General features: G+C 49.3%; 6 protein-coding genes across 6 annotated transcripts; 4 read left to right on the top strand and 2 right to left on the bottom strand.

The window, feature by feature from the left end:
* The first annotated feature begins 1,959 nt into the window (after positions 1–1,959).
* GGI43DRAFT_72244 (uncharacterized protein) lies at positions 1,960–5,204 on the top strand. The gene is made up of 2 exons (XM_083210204.1): positions 1,960–2,681; positions 2,741–5,204. The coding sequence occupies exons 1-2, from the start codon at positions 2,322–2,324 to the stop codon at positions 4,892–4,894; spliced, it is 2,514 nt and encodes an 837-aa protein (XP_083059859.1). The 5' UTR covers positions 1,960–2,321; the 3' UTR covers positions 4,895–5,204.
* Positions 5,205–5,405: 201 nt separating this feature from the next.
* GGI43DRAFT_407285 (uncharacterized protein) lies at positions 5,406–6,697 on the bottom strand. Its single transcript, XM_083206218.1, has one exon. The coding sequence runs from the start codon at positions 6,635–6,637 to the stop codon at positions 5,492–5,494; it is 1,146 nt and encodes a 381-aa protein (XP_083059858.1). The 5' UTR covers positions 6,638–6,697; the 3' UTR covers positions 5,406–5,491.
* A 166-nt stretch (positions 6,698–6,863) lies between these two features.
* GGI43DRAFT_72210 (glucosidase II beta subunit-like protein-domain-containing protein) lies at positions 6,864–9,137 on the top strand. The gene is made up of 3 exons (XM_083210203.1): positions 6,864–7,050; positions 7,168–8,109; positions 8,204–9,137. The coding sequence occupies exons 1-3, from the start codon at positions 6,957–6,959 to the stop codon at positions 8,851–8,853; spliced, it is 1,686 nt and encodes a 561-aa protein (XP_083059857.1). The 5' UTR covers positions 6,864–6,956; the 3' UTR covers positions 8,854–9,137.
* Positions 9,138–10,273: 1,136 nt separating this feature from the next.
* Positions 10,274–10,990, top strand: GGI43DRAFT_384575 (class I SAM-dependent methyltransferase; the record flags this gene model as incomplete). Its single annotated transcript, XM_083203540.1, has 1 exon — positions 10,274–10,990. One exon carries the CDS (start codon positions 10,274–10,276, stop codon positions 10,988–10,990), a length of 717 nt encoding a protein of 238 aa, XP_083059856.1.
* A 1,930-nt stretch (positions 10,991–12,920) lies between these two features.
* On the bottom strand, positions 12,921–21,324 carry GGI43DRAFT_407283 (armadillo-type protein). The gene is made up of 5 exons (XM_083206217.1): positions 20,971–21,324; positions 20,835–20,902; positions 18,552–20,773; positions 13,944–18,449; positions 12,921–13,879 (listed from the first exon to the last, which is right to left on the bottom strand). Exons 1-5 carry the CDS (start codon positions 21,033–21,035, stop codon positions 13,442–13,444), a joined length of 7,299 nt encoding a protein of 2,432 aa, XP_083059855.1. The 5' UTR covers positions 21,036–21,324; the 3' UTR covers positions 12,921–13,441.
* A 183-nt stretch (positions 21,325–21,507) lies between these two features.
* GGI43DRAFT_71811 (Rtf2 RING-finger-domain-containing protein) lies at positions 21,508–22,603 on the top strand. Its single transcript, XM_083210202.1, has one exon. It carries the CDS (start codon positions 21,718–21,720, stop codon positions 22,510–22,512), a length of 795 nt encoding a protein of 264 aa, XP_083059854.1. The 5' UTR covers positions 21,508–21,717; the 3' UTR covers positions 22,513–22,603.
* Positions 22,604–23,238: the final 635 nt, after the last annotated feature.

Genomic DNA, 23,238 nt, shown 5'->3' with positions numbered 1-23,238 from the left:
CTGATGATGACGTTGACACGCAGAGCGTGCCGATCAATGATCTCACCATTAGCAACCTTTCCTTAGAAGGCAATTCCACCAATGTAGACATACCACAAGTACTTCCTTGTGAATCTACTTTGCAAAGACTGTTCGTTCTATCCATAACAGAGACGAGATCTAGTAGGCAGGCGAGAAATGTAAAAGTGCAGTACACCGCCTGGATAATGGATAATAGTGCGCGCGCAGCAACCGGAAGGATTGCGGACTAACGGTTTTGTGCATTTGCTAAATGAGGCTTAATTGAGACCAAAAGTCCGGTTCCGGTAGTCGCAGGGGTCCTGAGAGACTCATCGAGATACAGCGCAAGGGATGAATCGCTGTTGGACAGATCTTGGGAGAAAACCAGAATATTACAACCTTATCTAGTGGTAAGCAATAAGCAGCCAGATATTACAATTTACAAGCCCATCATCGTTGCGCATCACAAGCAAATATGGCTTTCCAGCGGTCTTTTAACGTTGCAAGTAACTAAGGTACGTACGCGTACGAGTGGACTGAATCCGGCTGTCCCGAAAGTACCTTTACGCAGAGCGGTACCTCGGAGGGCTGCTGACCGGATTATTCTATAAAGAGCCTGATTCCAGCTTGGGAGAGCCAATGCAGTATAATATTTGTTTGTCGGTGAGGAATATACGATGAAAAGGAGGGCTAGAAATCAAGTGCACAGCCCGGTCTAGGCATTTCTTGTTTGCGAGATTGCAAGGCTGAAAGAACCTTGTTGGCAGATGTGTAGCTGCATGTTTCAGGTACTATCGGCTCAACCGTAGCTTCAGCGCGGATGCAGCGTTTGAAGGCTGTTGGTGGCGTGCTGGCTGCTTTGCTGAGACTGAAGCACCAAAGAATGCCACAGCAGCCATGGCGGAGAGCCAGAGAGGTAGGGAATGCTGTAATCATGAGCACACAGTTCTACCTATCGTGATGTATGGTACGGTATTATCGCATTGGCAGCTGCTGCATCTAATAAGAGGCCTCCTATATGCAGGAGAATATTCTATAATTGGCGCAGTTTACATAATGCTGTTTCCGTGCGCCAAAATATACCTGGTCGTGTGCTGCATTGGCTGCCAGATATCGCGCTCTCAGGCGCTTCTGCTGCATGAGTCTTGTGTGGAGTACGTCAAGAAGTACTTCGTATACAGCTTTGACTGCACACGTTTACAGTTGTAGCAACTGTTATTTCTGCCAATTAGACGTTAATATTCAACTTGATAAACTAAGCGCACCTCAATAATAAAAATGATAATAGCATAAGCTTCCATAATATAGCTCTTTTACAACTCGTGTCCTAATTCACAACTGTGACTGTGTGCGTCTATTGTCGTATTGGCGGCTGTTTAGCAGCTCCGGACTCCGGATTGTACCTCCTCTGGCCGGGGTACTTTGTTTTTTGGCGCAGCCCGACAGCTCTCCATCTTTTGCGTCTTTCAGAAGGTGGGGGAGCAGCGATTCTGCCCAGGCTGACCGCGACCGATGGAATTACCTCTAAGCAGTGGCTTTGTGCTGTCGTTGTCCCGCTTTCAACAACAACAGACCCAAAGCAGCAGCGCATTCGCATTCACCTATCTTTAACTTCATCCCCCTCTATATCAGTCGCTGCCTCCTCATTCTCCTCTCCATCCATCCTCCAACGCTCATCTGTAGCTGCTCCTCCTCCAGTTCCCGCCCGCTTTTGCGCATTGCGCTATCGCCAAAGCCAATATCCATCCGGCCCCGCTACTGGCTGGTCGGATCGAGTTACTGCTACGAGCCGCGAGCTGCTCCTCGCCACCGGCATCTTCGAAAGTTCGCCCCAGCACAGCGCCCGACACATCTCTGGCTGCAGCGAGGCTCTGGCTGCCTGTTACGGGCGTCAATTCCGAATACCACTATGCAACATCTGCCTTGTGCAGCCGTTTGAAGTCGCTGAAGTCGCTCCTGTTGTTTGCGTGGCGGATCGCAAGGAAGCTGAGACCTGGTGCTTGCCGCTCAGCTACTCCTCTTCGTGCCACTGTTTGCACTCCCAGTTATCGAGCGCCGTCTTCTCGCGCATGATTCCTGGGCATCTCTGCACCAGCTGTTGCGAATAGGGTGCATCCAGTCCCCGTACAGGACTTGAGGTTGGAGAAGGGTTGGCTCACAGTCGACTGACGATACGTCGTTACCTGACTGCCCTTCGACTGCTATCCCTCTTCGGAAACCCATTTCCCATCCACATTACTATCTGAGTTCTTTATCTTTTTTACTTTCCGCTTTTTTTTTATCCTCTTCCTTCTTACATTTTTAGCATACACTCACTCACAATGGGTAACACCAACACGAAAGAGTCTCACTCCGATTATCCCGAGGGCTTTTCCGGTGGCCGGGAGCGACGCTTTGATGTCGGAGATCCACGCCTTCAGCTAGGGAGGACTGAGCGTAGTTTTCTTAGCATAGGAACTGGTTCTTCGTCTCGAAATAGAGACCGACCAGATGCCCCATTCGAGCATCGTGAGACAAAGCAAGAACGAGAAGCCCGGAAGCTTGAGCGCGAGCGAGTCCTACGAGCCCAAGAGCGCGAGCGGAGTATACGAGAGGAACATGTTGACGGAGGATATCTTGTCACCATGGGGACGTATGTGGGGACTGAGGATTTCAACAAAGCTGTTGTCAGACAGCTGCAGGTGCGTTGCTGTTTACTCAATGTTGACGTTGTTACTGGCATCTAACTCGGAAGAACTAGGTTGAGCGAAAGATGGCACCCTTCTGGCGTGGCCTTAATGACTGGTCCTCTAACTGGGCTGAACACCAGCTCATCGCAGTCGCTCGGGGTCTGCCTCTCCCGGCGGCCGATGCGCCTCCTGATCCTGAATTGATGCTCCGACCGCCACCGCCGTCAAGTGATTTTCTCTCCGGCCCGAGTTTTAGCAATCTGACGGTAGAGATGGGACCCAGGACGCTCTCAACTGCCTCAGATGTTAGCGGCTCGGGCACGAACTCAGCGTTACCTTCTCCATCGACGGCAGGGCCCTTGAAGGGCTCCATTAAGCCAAGGGCGAGAGCATTAGCTGCCGCCTTAAGTGTAGGCTCTCGCAATGCATCATCCACTGACTTGGGCCCCAGGGAGATCAATCTTCCTCATGATCCGTTTGTCAACGGCCAGCCGCTCGAGGTTTATCTTTACAAAGATGCAGATGAATGCCCCATTTGTTTCCTGACGTACCCCCCGTACCTCAACCGTACAAGATGTTGTGACCAGCCGATTTGCAGTGAATGCTTTGTCCAAATCAAGCGATCCGACCCTCATCTTCCCGAACACCACCCTGATGGCGAGGCACGAAATCCAAATGAAGGTCTTTCTGCAGAAGACTCCCCAGATATGCTGATATCAGAGCCTTCTGCCTGCCCCTACTGCCAAGTACCCGAGTTTGGCGTTACATACGAACCACCCCCCTTTCGACGCGGTTTGGCTATTGCACCAACAGCGACTTCCACCACCGCCTCTAATACCGCCATGTCTTCTCAAAGCTCCCTGAGCTCTACTTTGGTCCCGGGTACTGCGACGACAGGGCGGAGAAGGGCGCATAGTTTGTCCGTCAACGCACCCAACGTTATCACTACTGATCGCATCCGACCCGACTGGGCTACTAAACTGGCTGCGGCGCGTTCGCATCAGGCACGTCGTGCTGCAGCGGCCACTGCTCTCCACACCGCAGCCTTTTTGATAGGAGGCAATGAGTCTCGGTCAAGGATGCGCACCAGCAGGTTTGGCAGGAGGAATACAGGGGCGAGCAGCGGTGGGACTACTACTCCCGGAGGAGGACAAAGCTTGGGCGGACCTGATGCGGCAGAGGGCCAGGAACCTGCCGAGAGGACTCCTAGCCGGAATCCAGACGGCACTCGCCGTACTAGAATGGAGGAACTTGAGGACATGATGCTTAGGGAAGCAGTTCGATTGTCTCTTGCCACCGAAGAAGAACGAAAACGCAAAGTAGAAAAGGCACTCCAAAAAGAAGCAAAGAAACGAGAAAAGGAGCGCGAAAAGGCGGAGCGAAAAGCTCTCAAGAAGCAGGGCAAAGATCCTTATGGGGGCGGCCTGAGCGGAGCCAGTGGAAGTAGTCTCTCCTTGGGTCTGGGTCGTAAGCGAGGCAATAGTGCAGCCAGTAATCTCAGACTGGAGGCAACAATGCAGGCGGCATCGCAATCATCCAAAGGACCTGATGCTCCAGATCACGATAAGAAGGTAGAAAGCGCCGGTGACAAGGGCAAAGGGATTGATCGTGGGCCGCAGCCTCAATCTGGAGCATCGGAAGCGACTTCATCAACGTCACTGCCTATTCCTACCTCAAGCCCCCGGGGAGGGTCGCATTTAAGGCATATGAGCAATGCGTCCTCACTCGGCTCTTCGTCAGCGGATAGTCCTTCAGGAAGCTACCCTGGGCAGGGACTCGCCGGTCCGGATGCCAATGCTGCCAAGAGACAAAGCATGGGCAATCGTAGCGACAGTGGTGACGGTGAGACGGAAAGCGAGCCCATGCTAAATTTCCGCAGCTTGGCTGAAATTGTTGGCGTCAACATTGACGATGGCTCTGTAATTAACCAGACAGAAACGGCTGAGGGCATAAGCAGTCCACTTCCCCAGGTTGAAGAAGAAAAGGAGGAGTCTGGCGCTGAGCATATAGAGCGAACTCTTAGGGTCGAAACTTCCGACATGAGCAAGGAGTCTACTTCCAATGCTAGCGAGGCAGCGAACAGTTCGCAAAACATACCCCCTTTCCTCGACACGCCGGAGCTGACGATTACTCCCGACACTCCCACAGTCGAAGATGGTGCTGAAGATAAGCAGCTGGGGCAATCCAGCGTGCTTGAACATGAGACTACTCAGACTACGCATTAAGGAGTGAAGGGACTTGAACGGTATAATAATATCGTGGAGAGATTGGAGTATGGGGGCAAGGGGGGTTCAATTCGTTTTATCAATATTATTATGGAGTTGATGGTAGCTTTATGAACCAGGACAGCAGCATTGAATGGAATTGCAGCTTGGAATTTGACGTGTAGCATAGGTATATAGTGTGTACGGTGTATGCATTTAGCGATTGTGGGACGTTGTGCTATGAATTAGATTAGCATCACAAGATGAATACTGAACAGCGGTTTTTTTTTTTCTAGCTTGAGAAAGGAATGAAACTCCCAATAATTGTTAAGTGCCATTGTCATCGGATGACAAGTCATGAGTGTACTTCTTTCAAAGAGTTGTGTGGCTGTTCAATCTAGTCCGTCTCCAAATGGAGAACATGGCTTGATCAGCTGAAAGCGATGATGGGCTTGCAGTGGTGGAAATCAATTGTCGGAGACAGACCAGGAAATGAATAGCAAAAAGAGTGAACATGGGGAGGAAATATGGCTTGGGAGTTGTAAATTTGTCATTGCTAGTTGATATGCTACGGTGGAAATAGTCTATTATCCAAGCGTTTATATGCTGTGCTGCATCTTATGCCTTCTTAATCTCCTTTTGAAACTTTTCTGTCCACTCCGTAAACTCATCTTTCGAGCCATCCCAGCTCTCACTCAGCAGTTCGCTGACGGCAAACGCATCGAGGAAGCACTGGTCCATGGCATCGTCAATCTCCTTTGGTCGCAACTCGTAAAAGGCACCAGCAAGGTCTTCGAAGCTGTTGGGGAGTTTCTGCAGCAAGGGGGCAAGCTCATTTAGTCGTTGTGTAGTCGTGCTGCCAGTTTCACTCTGTGGGAAAGACGGGAGCTTCTTCATGCGGCGCTTGGTGATGGCTGTGTAGAGGATGATGACGAGGCGGAGGCGGCGGAGGGATGATTCGAGGCGAGGGCGGATGCCGTCTGGGTCGGAGGCGGGTATGCTTTGGTGTGAGCTCATGAGGTCGTCGAGCATGTTTTGGGTTGAGATGTGAGTGGATTCGACTTGGTCTGCAAGATCATCCACATCGTCGCCAGCGTCGTCTTCGTCTTCATCTTCTTCGTCGGCTTCTTCATCTCCCCATTCCTTGACCTCTTCCATGATGTCATTGAGAGTATCCTTCCACTCGTTCATCTTCTGTACAAAGAATCCGCTAACGTTGCCATTGGCAAGAGTAACGAGACTGTCGCAAGCAGACCAGAGAACGCCAGTCGATGCGATGCTGCCTTTTCCACCAGCACCGAATCCTTCCTTCTCTTTTGGCAACACTTTACCATCCTTAGGTATCTTTTCTAGGAGTTCTGCTAGCCCTGATAACACGCGCTGGCATCTTGACGCCAACTCACGCCGAAAGGCCAAAGTGTAGATATTTGGATCACATGCTTGAACGGATGCCGCAAGACCGGGTATAGGGCCCTTGACTAGCTCACGGACGACGGATGAGACTGCGCTGGGGGTGAAGGGCTCGTTTATTATGAGCAGAGAGACTTTGGTAGAATGAGCTCTGATCAGGGTCGCTGAGTCGCGGGCGAGGGCAAGAGCATCGAGAGGCGTTGTTGAGACCGAAGAGGTAGCTGGAGCTGAGGGAGCGTCTGGGTTGTTTCGAATTTCGCCGAGAACATCTTGGAGTTGCTTCAAGAGAGTTCCTGCGGTTTGAATGAGGGTTTCGAGGCTCTTCAGAGCCGTGGCATCGGGCGCAGGGGCCATGGTCGTTGGAGAGAAAAAGAGAATAGTGGTATAGTATAATTAGAAGCTGCAATAATAATTGAGGCTGAACATCTTTATTTTTTTTCTTTCCCTATGGAGGGGTACTTTTCTCTTAGTACCCCGCGATGTGGGGAGTGACCACCTTATCCTAGTGTGCCGGAGCTTTGCCGGATTATAGCTAGGCCAAAGCCCACCGAACCAGTGGAGTGGAGAGAGCTGCCACTTTGTCTACTTGGAGTTGGCGACAGCTTGAGCTTGGGCTTCCCTTCCAAGCCATCTTCGTCTCGACATTGCCCCAATTCCCTGCCATTTGCCCGCGATGCAGCACCCAAAGTCGTTGGCTCTCTTGGGTGCCGTGTGCTCCTTCACGGTGGCTGCTGCTGGCAGCGTGCCACGTGGAGTTGGACCCGAGTGTAAGTTTAAGCCCATCCCAATGTTATCCATGATGTGTTGCAACTACTAGCTGGCCGTTGTTGTCACTGGTCCAATTGGAGTCCAATTGCTGATCTGTAAACGCCAATTCCATCTAGTCGTCTCCCACTACCAGGATAAGGATGTATTTACTTGCATCTCCAATCCCTCCATCAAAATCAGCCTGGATCGCGTCAACGACCACTCCTGCGACTGTCCAGACGGCTCAGACGAACCCGGCACCGCTGCTTGTGCCTTCATCGACCCTCTTTCCCCTGAACAGCCCCTGATTGGCAGCCCATCTGGTACTACAAATGCCACTCAATCCTTGCCTGGATTCTGGTGTGCCAACAAGGGTCACATTGGAGCCTACATTCCGTTTTCCTACGTCAACGATGGCATCTGCGATTACGATGTCTGCTGTGATGGATCAGAAGAGTACGGGCATGTCAATGGCGTCAAGTGCCCTGACCGCTGTGCAGAGATTGGCAAAGAACACCGAAAACTCGCTGATGCTAGAAGGAAGAGCGTTGAAAAGGCCAGCGTAATTAAGCAGCAAATGCTTAAAGAGGCAAAAGAGCTCCGTCAGGAGGTCGAGCGTCGCATCACAATACTGGAGGATGATAAAAGGAAAATTGAAGCCAGAAAAGCAGATCTCGAACAAAAATATGCCGAAGCTTTGAAGGAAGACAGCAACAAGGTTGTTAAGAGCGAGGGCGCTGGCGGCAAGCTTGGTGTCCTTGTTGGCCTTGCTAAGGACAGGGTTGAGGAGCTGCGAGAAGCTCTCAGACTAGTTACGGAAGACCGCGAAGGCCTACGCGCCAAGAAGAACGAGCTCGAAGCCATTCTCAAGCAGTTCAAGCAAGATTACAACCCCAACTTCAACGACGAAGGAGTCAAGGCTGCCGTTAGATCATGGGATGACTACGCGGCCCGTGAAGCTGAGTCTGACCAGTCCGAGTTCCATGAGTCTGACATCAACGAGATCCTTAAAGAGGATGACGAGAGTAATGGAGTAAACTGGAAAGCATTCGATGAGTTTGGCGAGGACACAGACGTCTGTAAGTACTATCAACTTTCCCCTGTTGTTATTTCTATTTTTATAACATTTTGTCTTTCCGTGTTTTGCTAACTTTAAACCTCTTTTCGTTCTAGTGTACAACTTGGATGCTTACCTGCCTCCATTTATCCGCAATGTTGTTCAAGACAAACTCCGGTCTATTCGCAAATGGCTCGTTGAAAATGGCCTGATTGCCGCTACTCCCAGCGATGGATCAGAATCAAAGGAAGTCAGAACTGCCCGAGAGTACGCCGAGGCAGCTGATGTGGATCTCAGAAACAAGATCAGAGATCTTGAGGCAGACCAGTCAGATCTTCAGAAGGACTATGGCCCATCCGACATTTTCCGCGCTATCAAGGGCAAGTGTGCTGAGATTGATTCTGGTGAATACACTTATGAAATCTGCTGGCTCGACAAGACAATGCAGAAATCCAAAAAGGGTCACGGATCCACCAACATGGGCAACTTTGATAGGATTGATATTGAGATGGCAGATGATGACGAGAGGGTGGATGGTAAGAGTCTTGGCAGTGGTCCTAGGATGGTAATGCGGTACGACAATGGTCAGCAATGCTGGAACGGTCCCCAGAGACGAACTGACGTCTGGCTCGGATGCGCGGAGAAAGAGGAGGTCTGGAGAGTAACCGAGGCTGAGAAGTGTGTCTACAAGATGGAGGTAGGAACACCAGCTGCCTGTGAGTATGAAGAGGATGCGAAGAACTCGCAAAAGAAGGATGAACTGTAAACGGACAGTGGAGCGATAACTGCCGAGGTGCCATGAGATGGAGACAGATAATGCAGTTACATACACTCATGAACGGCAGGTGGCGAATATTACGGAAAATACGACATTAGAGGGCACGGATAACGTCGAATGATAATTGGATTGATTATGATGCTGACGATGATGATGCTGACGATGATGATGATGATTCTTGCCTTGATAGTTATAAGAACTGGGGTCGAAGCTTTTTCTAAGTTCAGTATTTGCTAACAGATGTGTGAGAGTGGGAACGTAGTTCGCAGATAACGGCAATCATGTTCCCACAACCAACGATTTGCGGCTGAAACCCGACAACTAAGTGTATACGACACCGGCACGCACCACGATGCCACGGCCCACGGACCTTTTTTGACACGGAAATACATCTAAAATTGGATCCTGTTCAGATCGCATCTCCGATCCTGCTACAAATAAATAGCCGTAAGACAGACAGGTTCAGTCTCTGCCGAGTGGCGCGAGATACTACTCCATTCGCCAAAATCCTCCCGCTCACACACCAAGACAAGGACCAGGATGAGCTAAGACGAGATGGGAATCACAATAGGGTGGGGATGCGCGGAATTGTCTCTGAACGGCAGTTTTTCAAGCAGCACCAGTGACGCCCAGGCACATGCAGACTGGCTGGCCCGTGGCTGGGCTCGCGGCGCGAAGCTGAAGCTGGGAGTCGACCAGAGCGAAAGAGCTCGGGCGGGGCCAACGTCTCGGCCTCGAGCGAGTCTAGCGGCAGCGCTATTTGGAGAATTAGTGCATGGAAGCTTGTCTGAAAGTAAGTTTCTCAGGGCTGAGACTTCACCGCATTGAGCAAGACGCACCAATTCCGCGGTGTCGCGCAGATTCCAACCTGATTGGGCCACATGTCGGATTTGGAGCCTGTCGCGCGGGCGACTAAAACCTATCGGCTCCGTACGTCGTGCGACGTCGGTGATTAATATGTAAAATAAAGGGCATGGCCATGCCGAAGGACGAATGATGGCGAATGGCGAAAAATGGCTTCGCTGACACCATCAGACCTTTTGTCTTTTTGCTTATACGAACATCGAAGAACTGGGACTGAGCCGGTGGATCACCAAAGATATTAGTGCCCTAGATCCGGGTTACCCACCCTTAATATCGACGTAGCAAATGATTCTGCTAACAATGGAGAGAGGGGAGGCCAAGCAGCTTATGAGTAGCTTACAGTCTTGGTTTATGCACTAATAAAAAACATCTATATATATACGAGATACCTGCCAGTTTGTATATGTGGTTGATAAGACAATAGCCTATTCGTTTCCAAACAAATTTTCTTTCGATATAAAGCCATATCCCCTTTCCTTCAGCCTTGCATTTTGATTCTCTTTATTACAGCTCTGTGGAAGTTCAACCCTTTTATATGATAACAATGAGTGAATCTGATACTGTGCATTTGAGGTCGCCAGTGGAGCAGAATGCTGGCTCGGCCGCTTACACGCCGTTCAAGCTACGACTTTACGATTTATGGGTTCTCGGGATATCAAATCACTATGCTTGGGAATGTTCAACAACAAAAGTCCAGCTTCCTCTCTTCAGAGCTACAATAGGAAAAAGACATCTCGATGTTGGCGTCGGAACGGGATACTACCCTGCCAAAACCGTCGAAGCCGAAACACCATGCAAAGAGATTACACTCATCGACTTGAACCCGAATACACTAAGTCAAGCTGCCGCTCGTATCAACGAAGCACGGAAAAGCATAAAAGTGAACACCGTCATTGCCAACATCTACGAGCCACTACCTTTACCAACTGGCGAAAAATTCGACTCGATAACCACCTTTTACCTCCTCCACTGCCTCGCCGGCCCCCCTGAGAGCAAGACACAAGTATTCGACGTCTTAAAAACCTACGTTGCCGACGACGGCGTCTTCGTGGGAACGACCATCCTCGGCGAGGAGAGGCCGATGAACTTCTTCGCCGAGCGGCTCATGAAACTCTACAACGAAAAGGGCATCTTTGACAACTGGCAAGACAGCAGAGCCGTGTTCGAAGAAGGCCTACGCCGAAACTTTGACGAAGTAGATATTCAGATCATTGGAAGGACCATGGTCTGGACGGCAAAAAGGCCCAAGAAGGAAGCATAATGCGCCGGACAAGCGCAGCATCACATGATGCTTGCTTCAAGGGGGTAGGGGGGTGATTGGATGCGGAGATATAAGAGGGTAAAAGAGTGAGATGCATGCCTAAGTGCAAAGTGGCGTTGGCTCCTTTTCTTATTTTGCATTTGATTTGTGGAACAAACATACATAGTCTTCCACACCCGGATACATGGAAGGTTTCTATCACTTTTTAATTTTCTTTTATCATTTTTATCTTCTTGTTCATCATGTTTTATTGCATCTAGGTATATACGAGCATAGACGAATACCATCTAGCATCTTTTCTTTTTTTTCCACTTTGAAGACGAACCCCCTTTTTTTATTATTCGCCTATATGTTTCTATTTATGCCCAACGTTCTACACCGTACACACGCCCTGCTCCTTTAGCCGCATTAAAGCTGAAATGTGCAGGGGCGGGGCCCCATGCAGGATGACTCTCAGCTGCCAGACGTCTAGTTTCTTATGCCATCAATTAAGGGAGCACAAAGATGGTGGTGGTGGGATTTATTGCTCCAGTTTTACTGTTAGTCTGTACTACTTGCTGTTGTACAAGGAAAAGCATGCGAACCAACGCTTGTGATGGGATCGCTTCCTTCGCAAAGGGTCCGTGAGCAGACTAACGGAGATACGTACGCACTATCTCAGAAGTTATTGCCGGCGTAATGTTTTCTGTTAGCTTTCTATTGTGGGTTAATAGTTTGCCCTTTGCTCTATTTGTATGATTTGGGATGTTCTTGATACACCTCCGGCTTCTGGCAAACGGAGGCTTCATCATGGATATAATATGGGCATCCATTTACATTTTTTACCTAGAGATTTAAAAATACACATGTTGGTACTCCCTTAATATTTCATATTCAGGACGGCAGCTATTATCAAGATGATGTTGGGTGGAGAAATGCTTCCAATGTTGGTGATAAGCAAACTACTCGAATCATTTGACGCACTAAGGCGCTCACTGCAGCGACATATCCAATGTCGATCGCTAGGATACACTATGATAGCCTTGTTTGCACGATTTTGTCTCTTAGAAGATAAAGATGAATTGCCATGGTGAAACGTCTTAGCTTCAGCATACATTGAGCTTTTGACTTGCGTGCTGGCTGTGATTCAAAGGTCATAGAGACGCCAATATTAGACTGGGCCGGCTCATAAAGAATTCACTGAAACCAAGCTAATCCTACTTGTAGCAGCCTTCCTTCTCATGAGACACCCAAGGATATGTTCTCTTTTTTCGGTATAGTTTGCTACACAGCAACTAAGCGTCTTCTCCTTCTACTCGTAGCCCCCAACTCCCTCTAGAATACAATATCGGCTCTCATTTCTGCCTACCGATTTCGACCACTTTTTGCATCAATTTGTGGCATGTCTTTTTCTCCAGCATATTTTTGCCAACTCGCTGTTGAGTGGCGAAAGCTATGATATTACACTCCCCCACTACTCTAATGGAATAAGCCCTACGTGCAAGCATCCGGCGAAGCGGAAAGCGGCAACTACTCGTATACGTATGACTACGGCGCTATTTGCATGAGCTTTTCCATAAAAAAAAGATCTAGTTTAGTAAACAGACCCTTTTTTTTTTTTTGGACTTCCTTCTCTCTCATTCTTAAAAAAGAAGGTTATGCGAGCAAGCCAGTAAAACCGGGACGATAAGCACAACCCTTTACTTGAAAAAGGATATAACAGATGACAGTCAGACATCTGCTAAAGTTAATTATAGAATAGACTAATGACGGATTTCTCGTAGAAGCTTCGGATACTAATCAGGTTTCTGATATGGCGCAACAGGAAGGCTTAAATGAACACGAGAGGATTTGTAAGATACATTTAGGTATTGCTGCTGACAATGAAAGCAACAGTAATCGATCTCGTTTATAACATTTTCAATTGTGGTCATCAAATAAGAAAACAATGGGGAGTTCCAATTAAAATCCACCGCCATAAATAATCACTAGAGCAGTTATAGAATGAGCGATAAGCTACGTAGCAGAAATAACAAATGGTAAGACTTGACAAAGGCAGCGGGAAGAGCTTTAAAAAAAAAAAAAATATTATACGTTAAACTCGATGTGTCAGCAACTAATAATACTCCAATGTCATATAATGTTGAATGGAAAAAAAAAAAAAGAAGAATATTTGCTCGCTCATCAAGATGATTACAATTATACCACTCAGGCCGGCACGCAAACAAACTGCCATAGCCAAAAGCCCCGTCCTCCCTTCCAAACTCTCAAGGCCACGCCAAGAGAAGAGGGAGCGACTCATACAAATACGTGCACGTTTGCCGTAATCCCCCGCTGCCCAAAAATATCCGAATTCGAGTCCTTCCCTAATAGATCTGATGCTGAAGTGCTGCTAATAATTCTGTAGAGTGCGCTCTCTCGCTATACCTTGCCAGGTTCTCCTTCCGCTTACCATGCTCCATCTCACCAAGTTTACCAGAAACTACACCATCCAATGTAGTGCTGACACAGATTCTCCAACTTCGTAGCTTCAATAATGAGCTTATTCACCTGGTTAATAATATCCAGCTCCTCGTTGGGCTTGAAATCCCGCCCCGTAAGCTTCTGAGAAACCCGATCGAGAACTTCAATTGCCCTGGCGTTCTGGCTCTCTCTCTCTTCGGCGCCATTGGCCTGGATACCATCTGGAAACGCCGAGCTATTCGTGCGGGCCCTGTGCCTGGTGGGAGGCGCTGATGACTCAACGTTTGCCATCAGCTCAGATGGAGCTACATCAGCGTCCAAAATGGATTGCCGTCGTGCCCGCATGGCCTGGGGGCCTGCCAACGCTGCCTCACGTTCAGATCGGAAAGGTCCGGCGGGAGAAGCAGCATTTGTAAGTCTCCAAGTAAGTAATGGATCATGAATAAACTGTCACGTAGAAAATTAGCTCAAAAGTTCTGGGTCAAAAGATTATGCTGTGTTTATAACTTACCGCTTCCAACACAGCCATTACGCTCTCCTTGTTATCTCGCAATACCCTCATTACATGTTCGCATGTAATTCTGAAGCTTCCTTCGATGTTGCTAACCTCCATGGCATATGTCAACATGCGCGTAAGTCGGAAAGGTACTCTCTCCGGGTATTTTTCACGCTTGGTGGCGACTTCAAAGCAGTCACCAAAATCGATATGGATAATCTTGCCCGTAACGCGATCCAGCATAAGGTTGGACGGGTGACGATCTCCCAAACCCAAGATATAGCCTACCATAGACATAACGCCGAGAGAACGGGTATAGTTCGTCCGCCGTTCCAGCCAAGCTTCGGACGATTTAGATTTCAACCAAAGGACACGATAAAGATCTTGGCCTGTTGTATTATCCAGAGCATATCCAAACACTTCGACTTTTTGCATGAGCGTAAGATTATCGTAGTCGGGAGCCATCTGAAGCATTATGCGGTGCTCTATGTTGAGAAGAATTTTGCGACTCTCACGATATTCCCGAATAAGAACATGCAATGTGTCACTGTTCGGAACCCAGCCAAGCAGACCAGAGTTCTGAGAAAGTGGAATGGCGGGGTAGCGTTGAATATTAAGATGTCGTTTATAGCATTCGGAATCGTTGGACAACAGGGTGTTGCACAAGCCAAATAGCTGCATCACACGCTCGTCTTGACGAATATCTTCATGACCCTTGAGCAGGAAAGCGTATGAAATACCATCGCTGCCATTAACATTGAGTTTTCTCGGCCTTTGCTTGGAGTTGATGACTGTAAAGGTTGAGTCAAAAGACATGATCCTCACGATGGGCTGTCCACTCTTGTACGTTCCTGGAACGGCTAGATCAAGATTCTTAGCGTTCAAGAGCTTGGGCGAGCAGTATGTGAGTTCCAAGCTGGTGACTTGAGGCAACTGCCTGGTAATGCGACGGAATACTTGGTAGTAAAGATCCCACGCTTGGTTAAGATCGTTCACGTCCCTGCTTGTCTCATATTGATGGCACCAATCTTGAGCTTCCTTCAGATCTCGTCCGAAAGCCTGTGCAAACGATATCTCCCTCAATGTCTCTGGTCCTCGTTCCAGTTGTTCATGTAGTGGCTCCAATGCAGCAAACATGCCCTCGATGTTATGGTCGCCAAAGTATAACCGCGACGCCTCTTCCAGACCTTCGTGCCAGAGCTCGTGCCAAAGTACAGCCACTCGGATCAGCTCGTGACTGACTGTATCTGCTTGGGCAACTAGATTGGCGCTATGCTGACGCATGCTATCCATGATTTGCGCCGCGGACCTGGACCGACGGCTATTCTGCCATGACTTCATAGCAACGGTGAGGGGGTAGACCAACGCCTGAGGGTGTGCTCGACCAACGTCGGCAAGGAGGTTATGTACAGATTGCTGCACACGCTTGTTTGGTTGATTGATTCTAGCAATAAGTTGAGGAATAACCTCCAGCCAAGTGTCGATGCTGACATTGGCGAAGCCCTCGGTTACAGCCGTGTTTACATCTGAATTGCCTCCGTGTGTGAACCACAGCGTCAATAGACGCAGCGTGTCTTGAAGCGAGCTGCCCGCAGATAGCGCGATGGATTTGAAGAAGCCCTGTATGGCAGGAACAACATGTTCAATGATCATCGTCTGGTCTGCTCTTGACATCTGTCCTTCGTTTCTGGCGGTCAAGGTCTGTACAATCTCAAAATTGGCGAGTGCCCAGGCATGCCAAGCTTTGTACCAACGAGGATTATACTTGGTAGCTTGCGAGTACGAGGCCAAAATGTCCTGAATCTTGGTATTCTGCCAGTCATCTTTGTTGAGGGCAATCTGCCACTCTCCTTGTCGTAGGTAGCATTTCGCCAGCAGCACTGTCTGGTCCACCAATGCTCGCTGCGTTTGTGGACTCATGACGGACGGGTCAATCTGGTTTTGGAAGCCATATTCGAGAGACAGGTTTACGTCACTTCCAGTTTGCGCGGTAAGATGGGCCTTTGCAAGATCCAGGCGGTGGGCCGAGTCATTGGTAAATCGCTGTAAGCAGTACAGAGTCCTCTCGGCAATGCCTGACGCCTTCATTGATGGTTGTTGACCAAGTTCCCACTGGTACTTGAGCATGCCATAGATGACCTGAGCCGCTGGAGGGGTGCGCGGTGCTTGCCCTGGTTGCTGCTTCTCGACGACCTTGTTATCATTCCAATATGGGATCAAGGCTTCAAGCGGCGCATCCGAGCCAATCAGTTGCTTCAGTGACTTCTCAGCCAGTCCCATGCGTCCCGATTTGCGACAGAGGTTGGCAAACTTGATCCACATGCGAATGTTTTCTGAAGGAGCAATTACCAAGGCACGCAGTCGCAACATGCGCTGCCAAACTTCGACGTTGCGCTGGCATCCTTCCAGCCTAGTCTCCCAGGTCTTGCGCATGGTAGCCTGTTTCTTCTCGTCACACTGCTTGTACACAATTAACTCTTCCAGCTCGGCAAGCATCTGGACTCTGACAACGACCTGGTATGCCCGATTATATGATTCGCTGACAAGGGCACTGAGCTCTGTATCTAAGCCCTCTCGAGCTTGCTCAATACAGGCAATGGCCTCTCTGAACTGGTTGCGATGAAGAGCCAAGATGGCGCCGAAGAATGAACGGTCCGGTGAGTATCTCTTGAGAGACGAAAGGTAGTTATCCATTGAGTCCCATTTACCAAGACCCCACGCGGCAGCCGTAGCAAGAGGCGCAATCATTCTTTGGACCTCAGGAGCAGAGTTGGCCCAGGTGCTGCCGGTCAAGCTGGCGAGCGCATCCCACTCGCCCAGAGCGTGAAGACAGCGCATCTTGCCCATGACAATATCGATAGGGATTGGTTGATCAGCAGGTACCTCCTTCTCACGCTTGTTGTAAGAGGACAGCGCTTCTTCCCATCGCTCCAATTTCTCAAACCATGTCTCACGGAGCTGAATGCCTTCCTTGTACAACTGAGCTTTGCGCAAAATACCGATAGCTGCATCAGACTGCTGTAGCTGGTTGTTGATTACAATGAGAGCTTCTACAGCACCACTGCTTTGATCTTGTAGAAATTCTAGTTCTTTATAATGCAACGCCTTTGCATAAGCGTGACAACGGGCCGCTTCTCTACCGAGAACTCGTATATCGATGGGCAGCGCCTTGTCATCGTGCTCCATAAACTCAGCCAAATTGAGCAAAAGACCGAGCAAATCAGGGGGTACATTCTCCGATTTGATAGCGCTCTCAATGTTCTGAATCAGCTCGTCCTGAAACTGTTCATACAACTCGCTCCAACAAGAAACGAAGGCTGAATTGAAGAGCTCTCGTGCCAGTGGCAAGTAGACGCTTGCAAGACTGGCGCACGCTCGCAAGGCATGGTTTGGCGATTCGGTGAGTAGCGTAGTGCTAAATCTTCGGAGCCATTCCTGCCAATCTTCTTTTGTTGATTTTCCCTTTGTATCCCAAGCAGCCTTCAGGTGAATAGCGTTCATCTCCAGTTTCTTGTTGTTTAGATCCGCAAAAGGAGTTTCATCTCCAATATCCAAAAGCTGTGCGTCTGATGTCAAGTCTTGCGGCAGAACTTCCCCTTTTTGTAACTTGCTAACTAGAAGATCGTAGTTTTGGTGTTGGATTTGGTGTTGATTGATGACTTTATTCACGGTCCCCATAAAGTGTATATAGTCTCTTCCAAGCTGTTGCACTAAAGCACAGAGTGTATCGAGCGCAGCGAGTCTTAACTGTGGTTCCCCAGTATCAAGCACTCTGGTTAGGGGGTGAATAATCTTGGCCGCAAAGTCGTTCAAGTTCACTTGACGTGAAATCTTGCCAATGGTGTCAATCGCTTGCTTCCTGAGAAAGGTTGGGTGCCCCTGTTTCTCAAAAGTCCTAACAATAACGGGGATAATGAGATGCATGTACTCTTCAGCACTAGCTCCAAAAACCAAAAAGGCATGGAGTACTTTCTCAGAAGGTGTTCGCTTTGGAGATGCGTCCTTATCAAGCACACCAAGCATCAGAGGGAGAAGAGATGCCAGGTAGATTTTAAATTCACCTTCAAGAGATCGCGATATGGCCTCGACCAGATACAGGATTGTAGTTTGCAATGAAGAGGACTTGTTCCAGTATTCCTGGAGTATTTCCACGATTTCAGGGAGATAGTTTCTGATGTGCTGTCGCACAATGCTCACCAACGTTGCCAGCTGGTTAAAGTACGACTCCAGACGGGTAGGGGGGCATGATCGAATTACTAGCAGGAACGCAGGAACGATTCTATCCAGGAATGACACACATTCTAATCCCAAAGTCCTGAAGATATTCATAATGGCTTCAATAACAGCGGCGTGATGCTGTGCCAGGGAGTGGTCCTTGAGAATCTGCAAAAGGGCGTTGATGACGACTGTGGGAAAGTACTCCTTGTTGGACGGTGTTAATCCAGTCATCATTAATGATATATCCGTCAACTGGTTTGACTCGGAACGTCGCTGCATTTCAGGCGTTTTCTCCTCAACCTGCTGCATTTAGCCATTAGTAAATTCAATGCCCATCATATTTCTAATACTTGGTGTTTGAAAAGAAAAGCAATAACGGGGAAGAAAGGGGGCCAAGCAGCTCACCTGGTGTTTATAAGGATCTAATGCACCCAAGATACCCATTAATTTAATCGTCTCCTGCCGCAAGGGCCCTCTCTGGTCTTCTGTCCTAATAATAGCTTGCAGAATTTCTAATAGTTGAGGATACTCCAGGTAAGGCGTTATGACATATCCAGAATTGCTGGCCAGCTGGCCAAGAGAGTGGAGGGCTGCCTCTCGCTTGATATTTGAGCTCTGGTCTTGCAGGGCATCAATGATGAGGGGCATCAGGCGATCTTTATATGGTAGCATATCTTCTCCGCCAACTGTGGCCAGCTCTCCGATAGCTTTCAGAATAGTAGCAGCGACCGTGGGGCTGGGATCGCTAGCCTTGGGAAGAAGGACTGAGATCATGGGATCAACGTATGGCTTAATGAGAGATTGTGCGTTTTGGACTAAGAGGCTCAGCAATTTGGCACTCTCCTCCTTGTTTCGAGCCACGTCCGAGAATTCGAGCTCAGTGAGCATCTGGATAAGGGTCTTTCGCAGGGATGGAATAACATATGCGGGGTTATATCTAGCAAGGCGGCCGATAATAGAAATAGCCACTTCTCTGATGGAGAACACTTCGTCATTTAGGGCAAAGAATAGGATACGAATATTCTCTGCTTTGGCCAAGTGGCGATCGAAACGTTCGTCAAGAGCAGCTAGCACAGTCCGTCGAATATTGGGCTCTGGATCTGAGATGCCGACAGTAAGTAGTTTTTCAATGACATCACCAACTACTTGGAGGGCGTGGTAACTGGTCTGGTTGACGATAGGGTCCCGAACATAGAGCTGGCAGCACGTAAGAGCCGCAGCTTCTCTGATTTCTGGATCTTCATCTTCAACATATTTGATAGCCACATCTCGAACAAATTCGTTGAGAACATGTCCAGAGAAATCAAAGCTCCCGAGCGTGTTGAGAGCAAGCTTGATCTCTGTCTTGCGATTTTCATACGCCTGTGGATCTTTGGCATCCTTGGTGATGGTTGGCACCGAGGTCAGGGTATTTGGCTGCGGCGCGCCGAGAGGCTTGAAAGGTTCACCGCAAAGAACAACGCTCAACATATCGAGCAGCCTTTCTTGAATAATAGGCTTGACAGGTGGGATATAAAAGGCCATGTCAACAAGGGCCTGCGTCAGCTTGGGCGTTAAATCGCAGGCAAAGATGGGGTCAAGCAAAGCCTCCATGTATTTGCTCAGGGTCTGGCCAACGGCCACTGCAAGACGGCTAATGCAGTCAAATACTGGGTCAACAGAGCCCCTCTTGCGAGATTGTACACTAAGGCCTTCTCTCACATAGATGAGAACGCCGTCGAGGTACGGGGCAATGGCACTCTTGACGGAGTTTGCAATGTTTCCAATGGCAAGGAAAGCATCGTTACGCTCTTTGTCCTTTTTCAACATGCCAGAGAGATAGACCATAAACTTGTGAAGCCAAGAATGGGCGAAATCAGCTGGAGAGTAGCTTGCCAGGTCTGGTATTAGCAGCACGACTGTCTTGCGAGTGGTTGGGTCCCGATGATCCTTGTGCTTAAAGACGATATCACAGGCTTCCTGGTAATGGTCCTGCATATACATTCCTCCTTGTTCGAGAAGCTCCTTCAATACAAGCAGAGATGCGTGGATAGATTCGACGGTGTTGACCTTCAGGCCCTGTCTTGCCTCGTTGTAGATCTTGCTCATCCATATCTGCTTCATCTCCTGGTCTCGCTCACGAATGATGCGGAAGCATGCGCTAACAGTCTCGGCTGAGGTTTCGCGGATGAGCTGCCTTGGATCACGAAGGCCAACCCAGATCCAGTCAAAGATGGTTGGGATATACTGGTACATGAGGGTAGGTGCATTTCGCGCAAGCTCCCTAAGAACAAGAACAGCGCTATAGCGACGTTCCTCGACCCGATCGTTCTGCAGCCATTCAAGAGCTGTATTTACTTCTGAATCAACCAACTCAGAAATCATGGCTCCTCCCGGGCGGCAAAGTTTTCCGAGGGCAATCGCAGCATGCCGCATAGGCATGGTGTCCTTGCCACGAAGGATGGTTTTCAGGTTCTGAGTAAACCGGGTATATTTTGCCGCCACATCCACTCCCTCAAAATCGACCAGAGAGTCCAGGGCATAAATGCCGCCCAGCCTCTCTGCGGAGTCGCTGCCATGTGTGATGAGTTGGGTGATTTTGTTGTTTACGTTGTTGTAGAATGAGAGGAACTGCTCGGGGCTGAGATCTGCGAGGTTGTTAATTGAGCGGTCCTTCGGATGCGGGAGAGGAACACGGCGTCGCCTCACCTCGATGGCATACTACCACCAGCTCTCGAAGCTGGATTGCTGATCGTTTGCGCACATCGTCGTTGGCCCTGAGGATAGACAACCTAAGTCAGCGAGCTGCGTCATTCAGACAATTCCCCCCACTATAGCAGCTCACCTTGACCGCAATCCCTTTGTGATATACTCGAGTCGCTCGAGGGCGAGCTGCTGTGCCTGCGCCATCGTCCCCAAGTCAAGCTAGAGCTTCAATGGAAGCGCCGCATGTAACCGCACCGAGGTTGAGGATCGTGGAGGCTCGACTCGACTGCGAGGTCGAAACCGCACCAGGTAAATAGGATGACGCGAAGGACGCCGAGGTTATTGAGTAGAAAAATTCAGAAATTGTCGTCGCAGAATAGTAAGTATGAAGAATGTAACACAAACAAAGGAATGCCTCGCTGGCAACCTACGGTCACGCTGTCATGGCGCCCCCGACAGAGTGCTTTGATAGAGTTATGAGGTTGGGTAGGACAAGAAGGGTATGTTAAGCCTCATGTATTGCTGCGCGTTTGTCCGCACTGTATCTGCGCTGCTTTTCTATGGGACAGAGCTACTAATACAGTGCATATCATTGGTGCCGGCACTGACAGCGGCACATGAGTCGCGGAAAGCTGCTATCGATACGCAGCGGTGACCCGCTAGTGAGCTCCCTGGCGCCTATTACACTCCATAGAGCCAAACACTAATATGTAGCAGCGCCACTATCATCGATACTTTCGGCGGTTTCTCCGTAGGGAATTCTATTTTCACATGCAACGCCTCATTTTCCCAACACTTCTGAATGACACATAATCCCCAGACTTTTTGAATCCTTGCAACAGCAATTTATACCGTTACCACACAGCGTCACGAGTCTCTAGAAGTCATGGGTAACGATGGCGGATCCATCCCCAAGCGCCGCGAGCTTGTTAAGAACGCAGCACGCGCACCGACGATTTCCGAACTGAAGGCGACGGCTCTCGAATCTCTCGCCCATGCATGGGCGCACTGCGCCCTCAGCGACGCGCCCATCGACTTGGAAACGGTCGTTTCCGACTGGCGAGGCAGACTCTACAACTATGAAGCAATTCTTCAGGGCCTAATGCCTTCGGATGACCCCAACGAAGTGACACCAGCAGCCCTGGGCATCCGCTCGCTACGCGATGTGGCGAAACTGAAATTCTCCAAGACGGGCGACAAGTGGACTTGCCCTATATCCATGAAGGAGATGGGACCGACAACAAAATCCGTCTATCTGGTGCCATGTGGCCATGTATTTGCAGAGGTTGCCATCACGGAGATCAAAGCAGAGGCCTGCCCAGAGTGCGGCGAAGCCTTTACCAAAGAGAACGTCATAGCTATTCTCCCAACTACTGAGAAAGACTTAGACAGGCTACAGAAGCGGATCGAAGATTTACAAGCAAACGGCCTCACACACACGCTGAAGAAGGGCAAGTCAGAAAAGAAGAAGAAGCGGAAGGCCGGAGAAGCAGAAGAGGAGGCAAACGGGGAAAAGAAGGACGAGAAATCCAAGAAGAACGATGCCAGCCGAGCAAAGAAGGAAACAGACTCGAGAATCAAGGGCATCAACAACTCGATGGCTGCGACACTGACGGCCCGCGTCTTGGCCGAACAAGACGAGAGGAACAAACGCAGGAAGCTAGCCCAAGTGGCTTCATGATCCACACTCTCGTACAAGTAAATGCTCGACCATGATTTGCCGCCGGCTGGATGATGGCTTTGTCTCGTGTGTAACCTGTAGAGATTGACGTACTACTCCGCGCAGTACTATTACTCCGTAGCTATTAATCAAGATACCCCCTTTTCAACCTACACATCTTGACACTATTATAGTAAGGTGCTTACAATCTTAGGATACGCCGAGATGGTGGTGGGGATATTGTCACCAGTCGAGAGGGGCATGACAGTTGCAGACTAGAATGAGGCTCAAGTTGCTGTTCTAGAAGGACATGGCACATGTATGTGTGCCTAATAATACACGTACTATTGCTGCTAGTACTCCTTCTCCATACTGCTAATAATAACGGCTCCCGTAGCCTTGGACTCAAGTACGCGCCCATCACCGCATCTGCATCTGCACATGGCGACTCAGCGCCAATCCTGGCTAGCCAGCATCCATCCAAGTGTAACGCCAGGCAGCGTGACACGATATCCATCATAACTAATTCGTATACACCATTATTCCGTGCTGTCTGATTCATGATTTGCTGGCTTCGGCAATTCTGCGCCATGCCAAGTAAAAGCTCGTCCCGACTGATTCTCGAGTCTGTCCTCATCTCCCAGTCGTCCTGCCTGCCTGCGAGTTTGCATTTGCAGCTGCATCTGCATTATTCATACTCTGCGACATGTAATACTCCAGCTCAGATGCACTAGCTTCATGTCCATT

The sequence above is a fragment of the Trichoderma evansii genome (assembly GCF_050947405.1).
Source record: "Trichoderma evansii strain SZMC 28006 chromosome Unknown GGI43scaffold_12, whole genome shotgun sequence".
NCBI classification, from domain to species: domain Eukaryota; kingdom Fungi; phylum Ascomycota; class Sordariomycetes; order Hypocreales; family Hypocreaceae; genus Trichoderma; species Trichoderma evansii.
Note: the sequence above shows the minus strand (reverse complement) of the source record. Positions and strands in the feature narration are given on the sequence as shown.

Excerpts from the sequence above, each read along its gene's own strand:
- GGI43DRAFT_72244 (XM_083210204.1), top strand. The coding sequence starts at position 2,322 with ATGGGTAACACCAACACGAAAGAGTCTCACTCCGATTATCCCGAGGGC. Across the intron at positions 2,682-2,740 it reads CTGTTGTCAGACAGCTGCAG|GTTGAGCGAAAGATGGCACC; the intron begins GTGCGTTGCTGT and ends CGGAAGAACTAG.
- GGI43DRAFT_407285 (XM_083206218.1), bottom strand. The coding sequence starts at position 6,637 with ATGGCCCCTGCGCCCGATGCCACGGCTCTGAAGAGCCTCGAAACCCTC.
- GGI43DRAFT_72210 (XM_083210203.1), top strand. The coding sequence starts at position 6,957 with ATGCAGCACCCAAAGTCGTTGGCTCTCTTGGGTGCCGTGTGCTCCTTC. Across the intron at positions 7,051-7,167 it reads ACGTGGAGTTGGACCCGAGT|TCGTCTCCCACTACCAGGAT; the intron begins GTAAGTTTAAGC and ends AATTCCATCTAG. Across the intron at positions 8,110-8,203 it reads TGGCGAGGACACAGACGTCT|TGTACAACTTGGATGCTTAC; the intron begins GTAAGTACTATC and ends TTTTCGTTCTAG.
- GGI43DRAFT_407283 (XM_083206217.1), bottom strand. The coding sequence starts at position 21,035 with ATGGCGCAGGCACAGCAGCTCGCCCTCGAGCGACTCGAGTATATCACA. Across the intron at positions 20,774-20,834 it reads GGTGGTAGTATGCCATCGAG|ATCTCAGCCCCGAGCAGTTC; the intron begins GTGAGGCGACGC and ends ACAACCTCGCAG. Across the intron at positions 13,880-13,943 it reads TAATGGCTGTGTTGGAAGCG|TTTATTCATGATCCATTACT; the intron begins GTAAGTTATAAA and ends TCTACGTGACAG.
- GGI43DRAFT_71811 (XM_083210202.1), top strand. The coding sequence starts at position 21,718 with ATGGGTAACGATGGCGGATCCATCCCCAAGCGCCGCGAGCTTGTTAAG.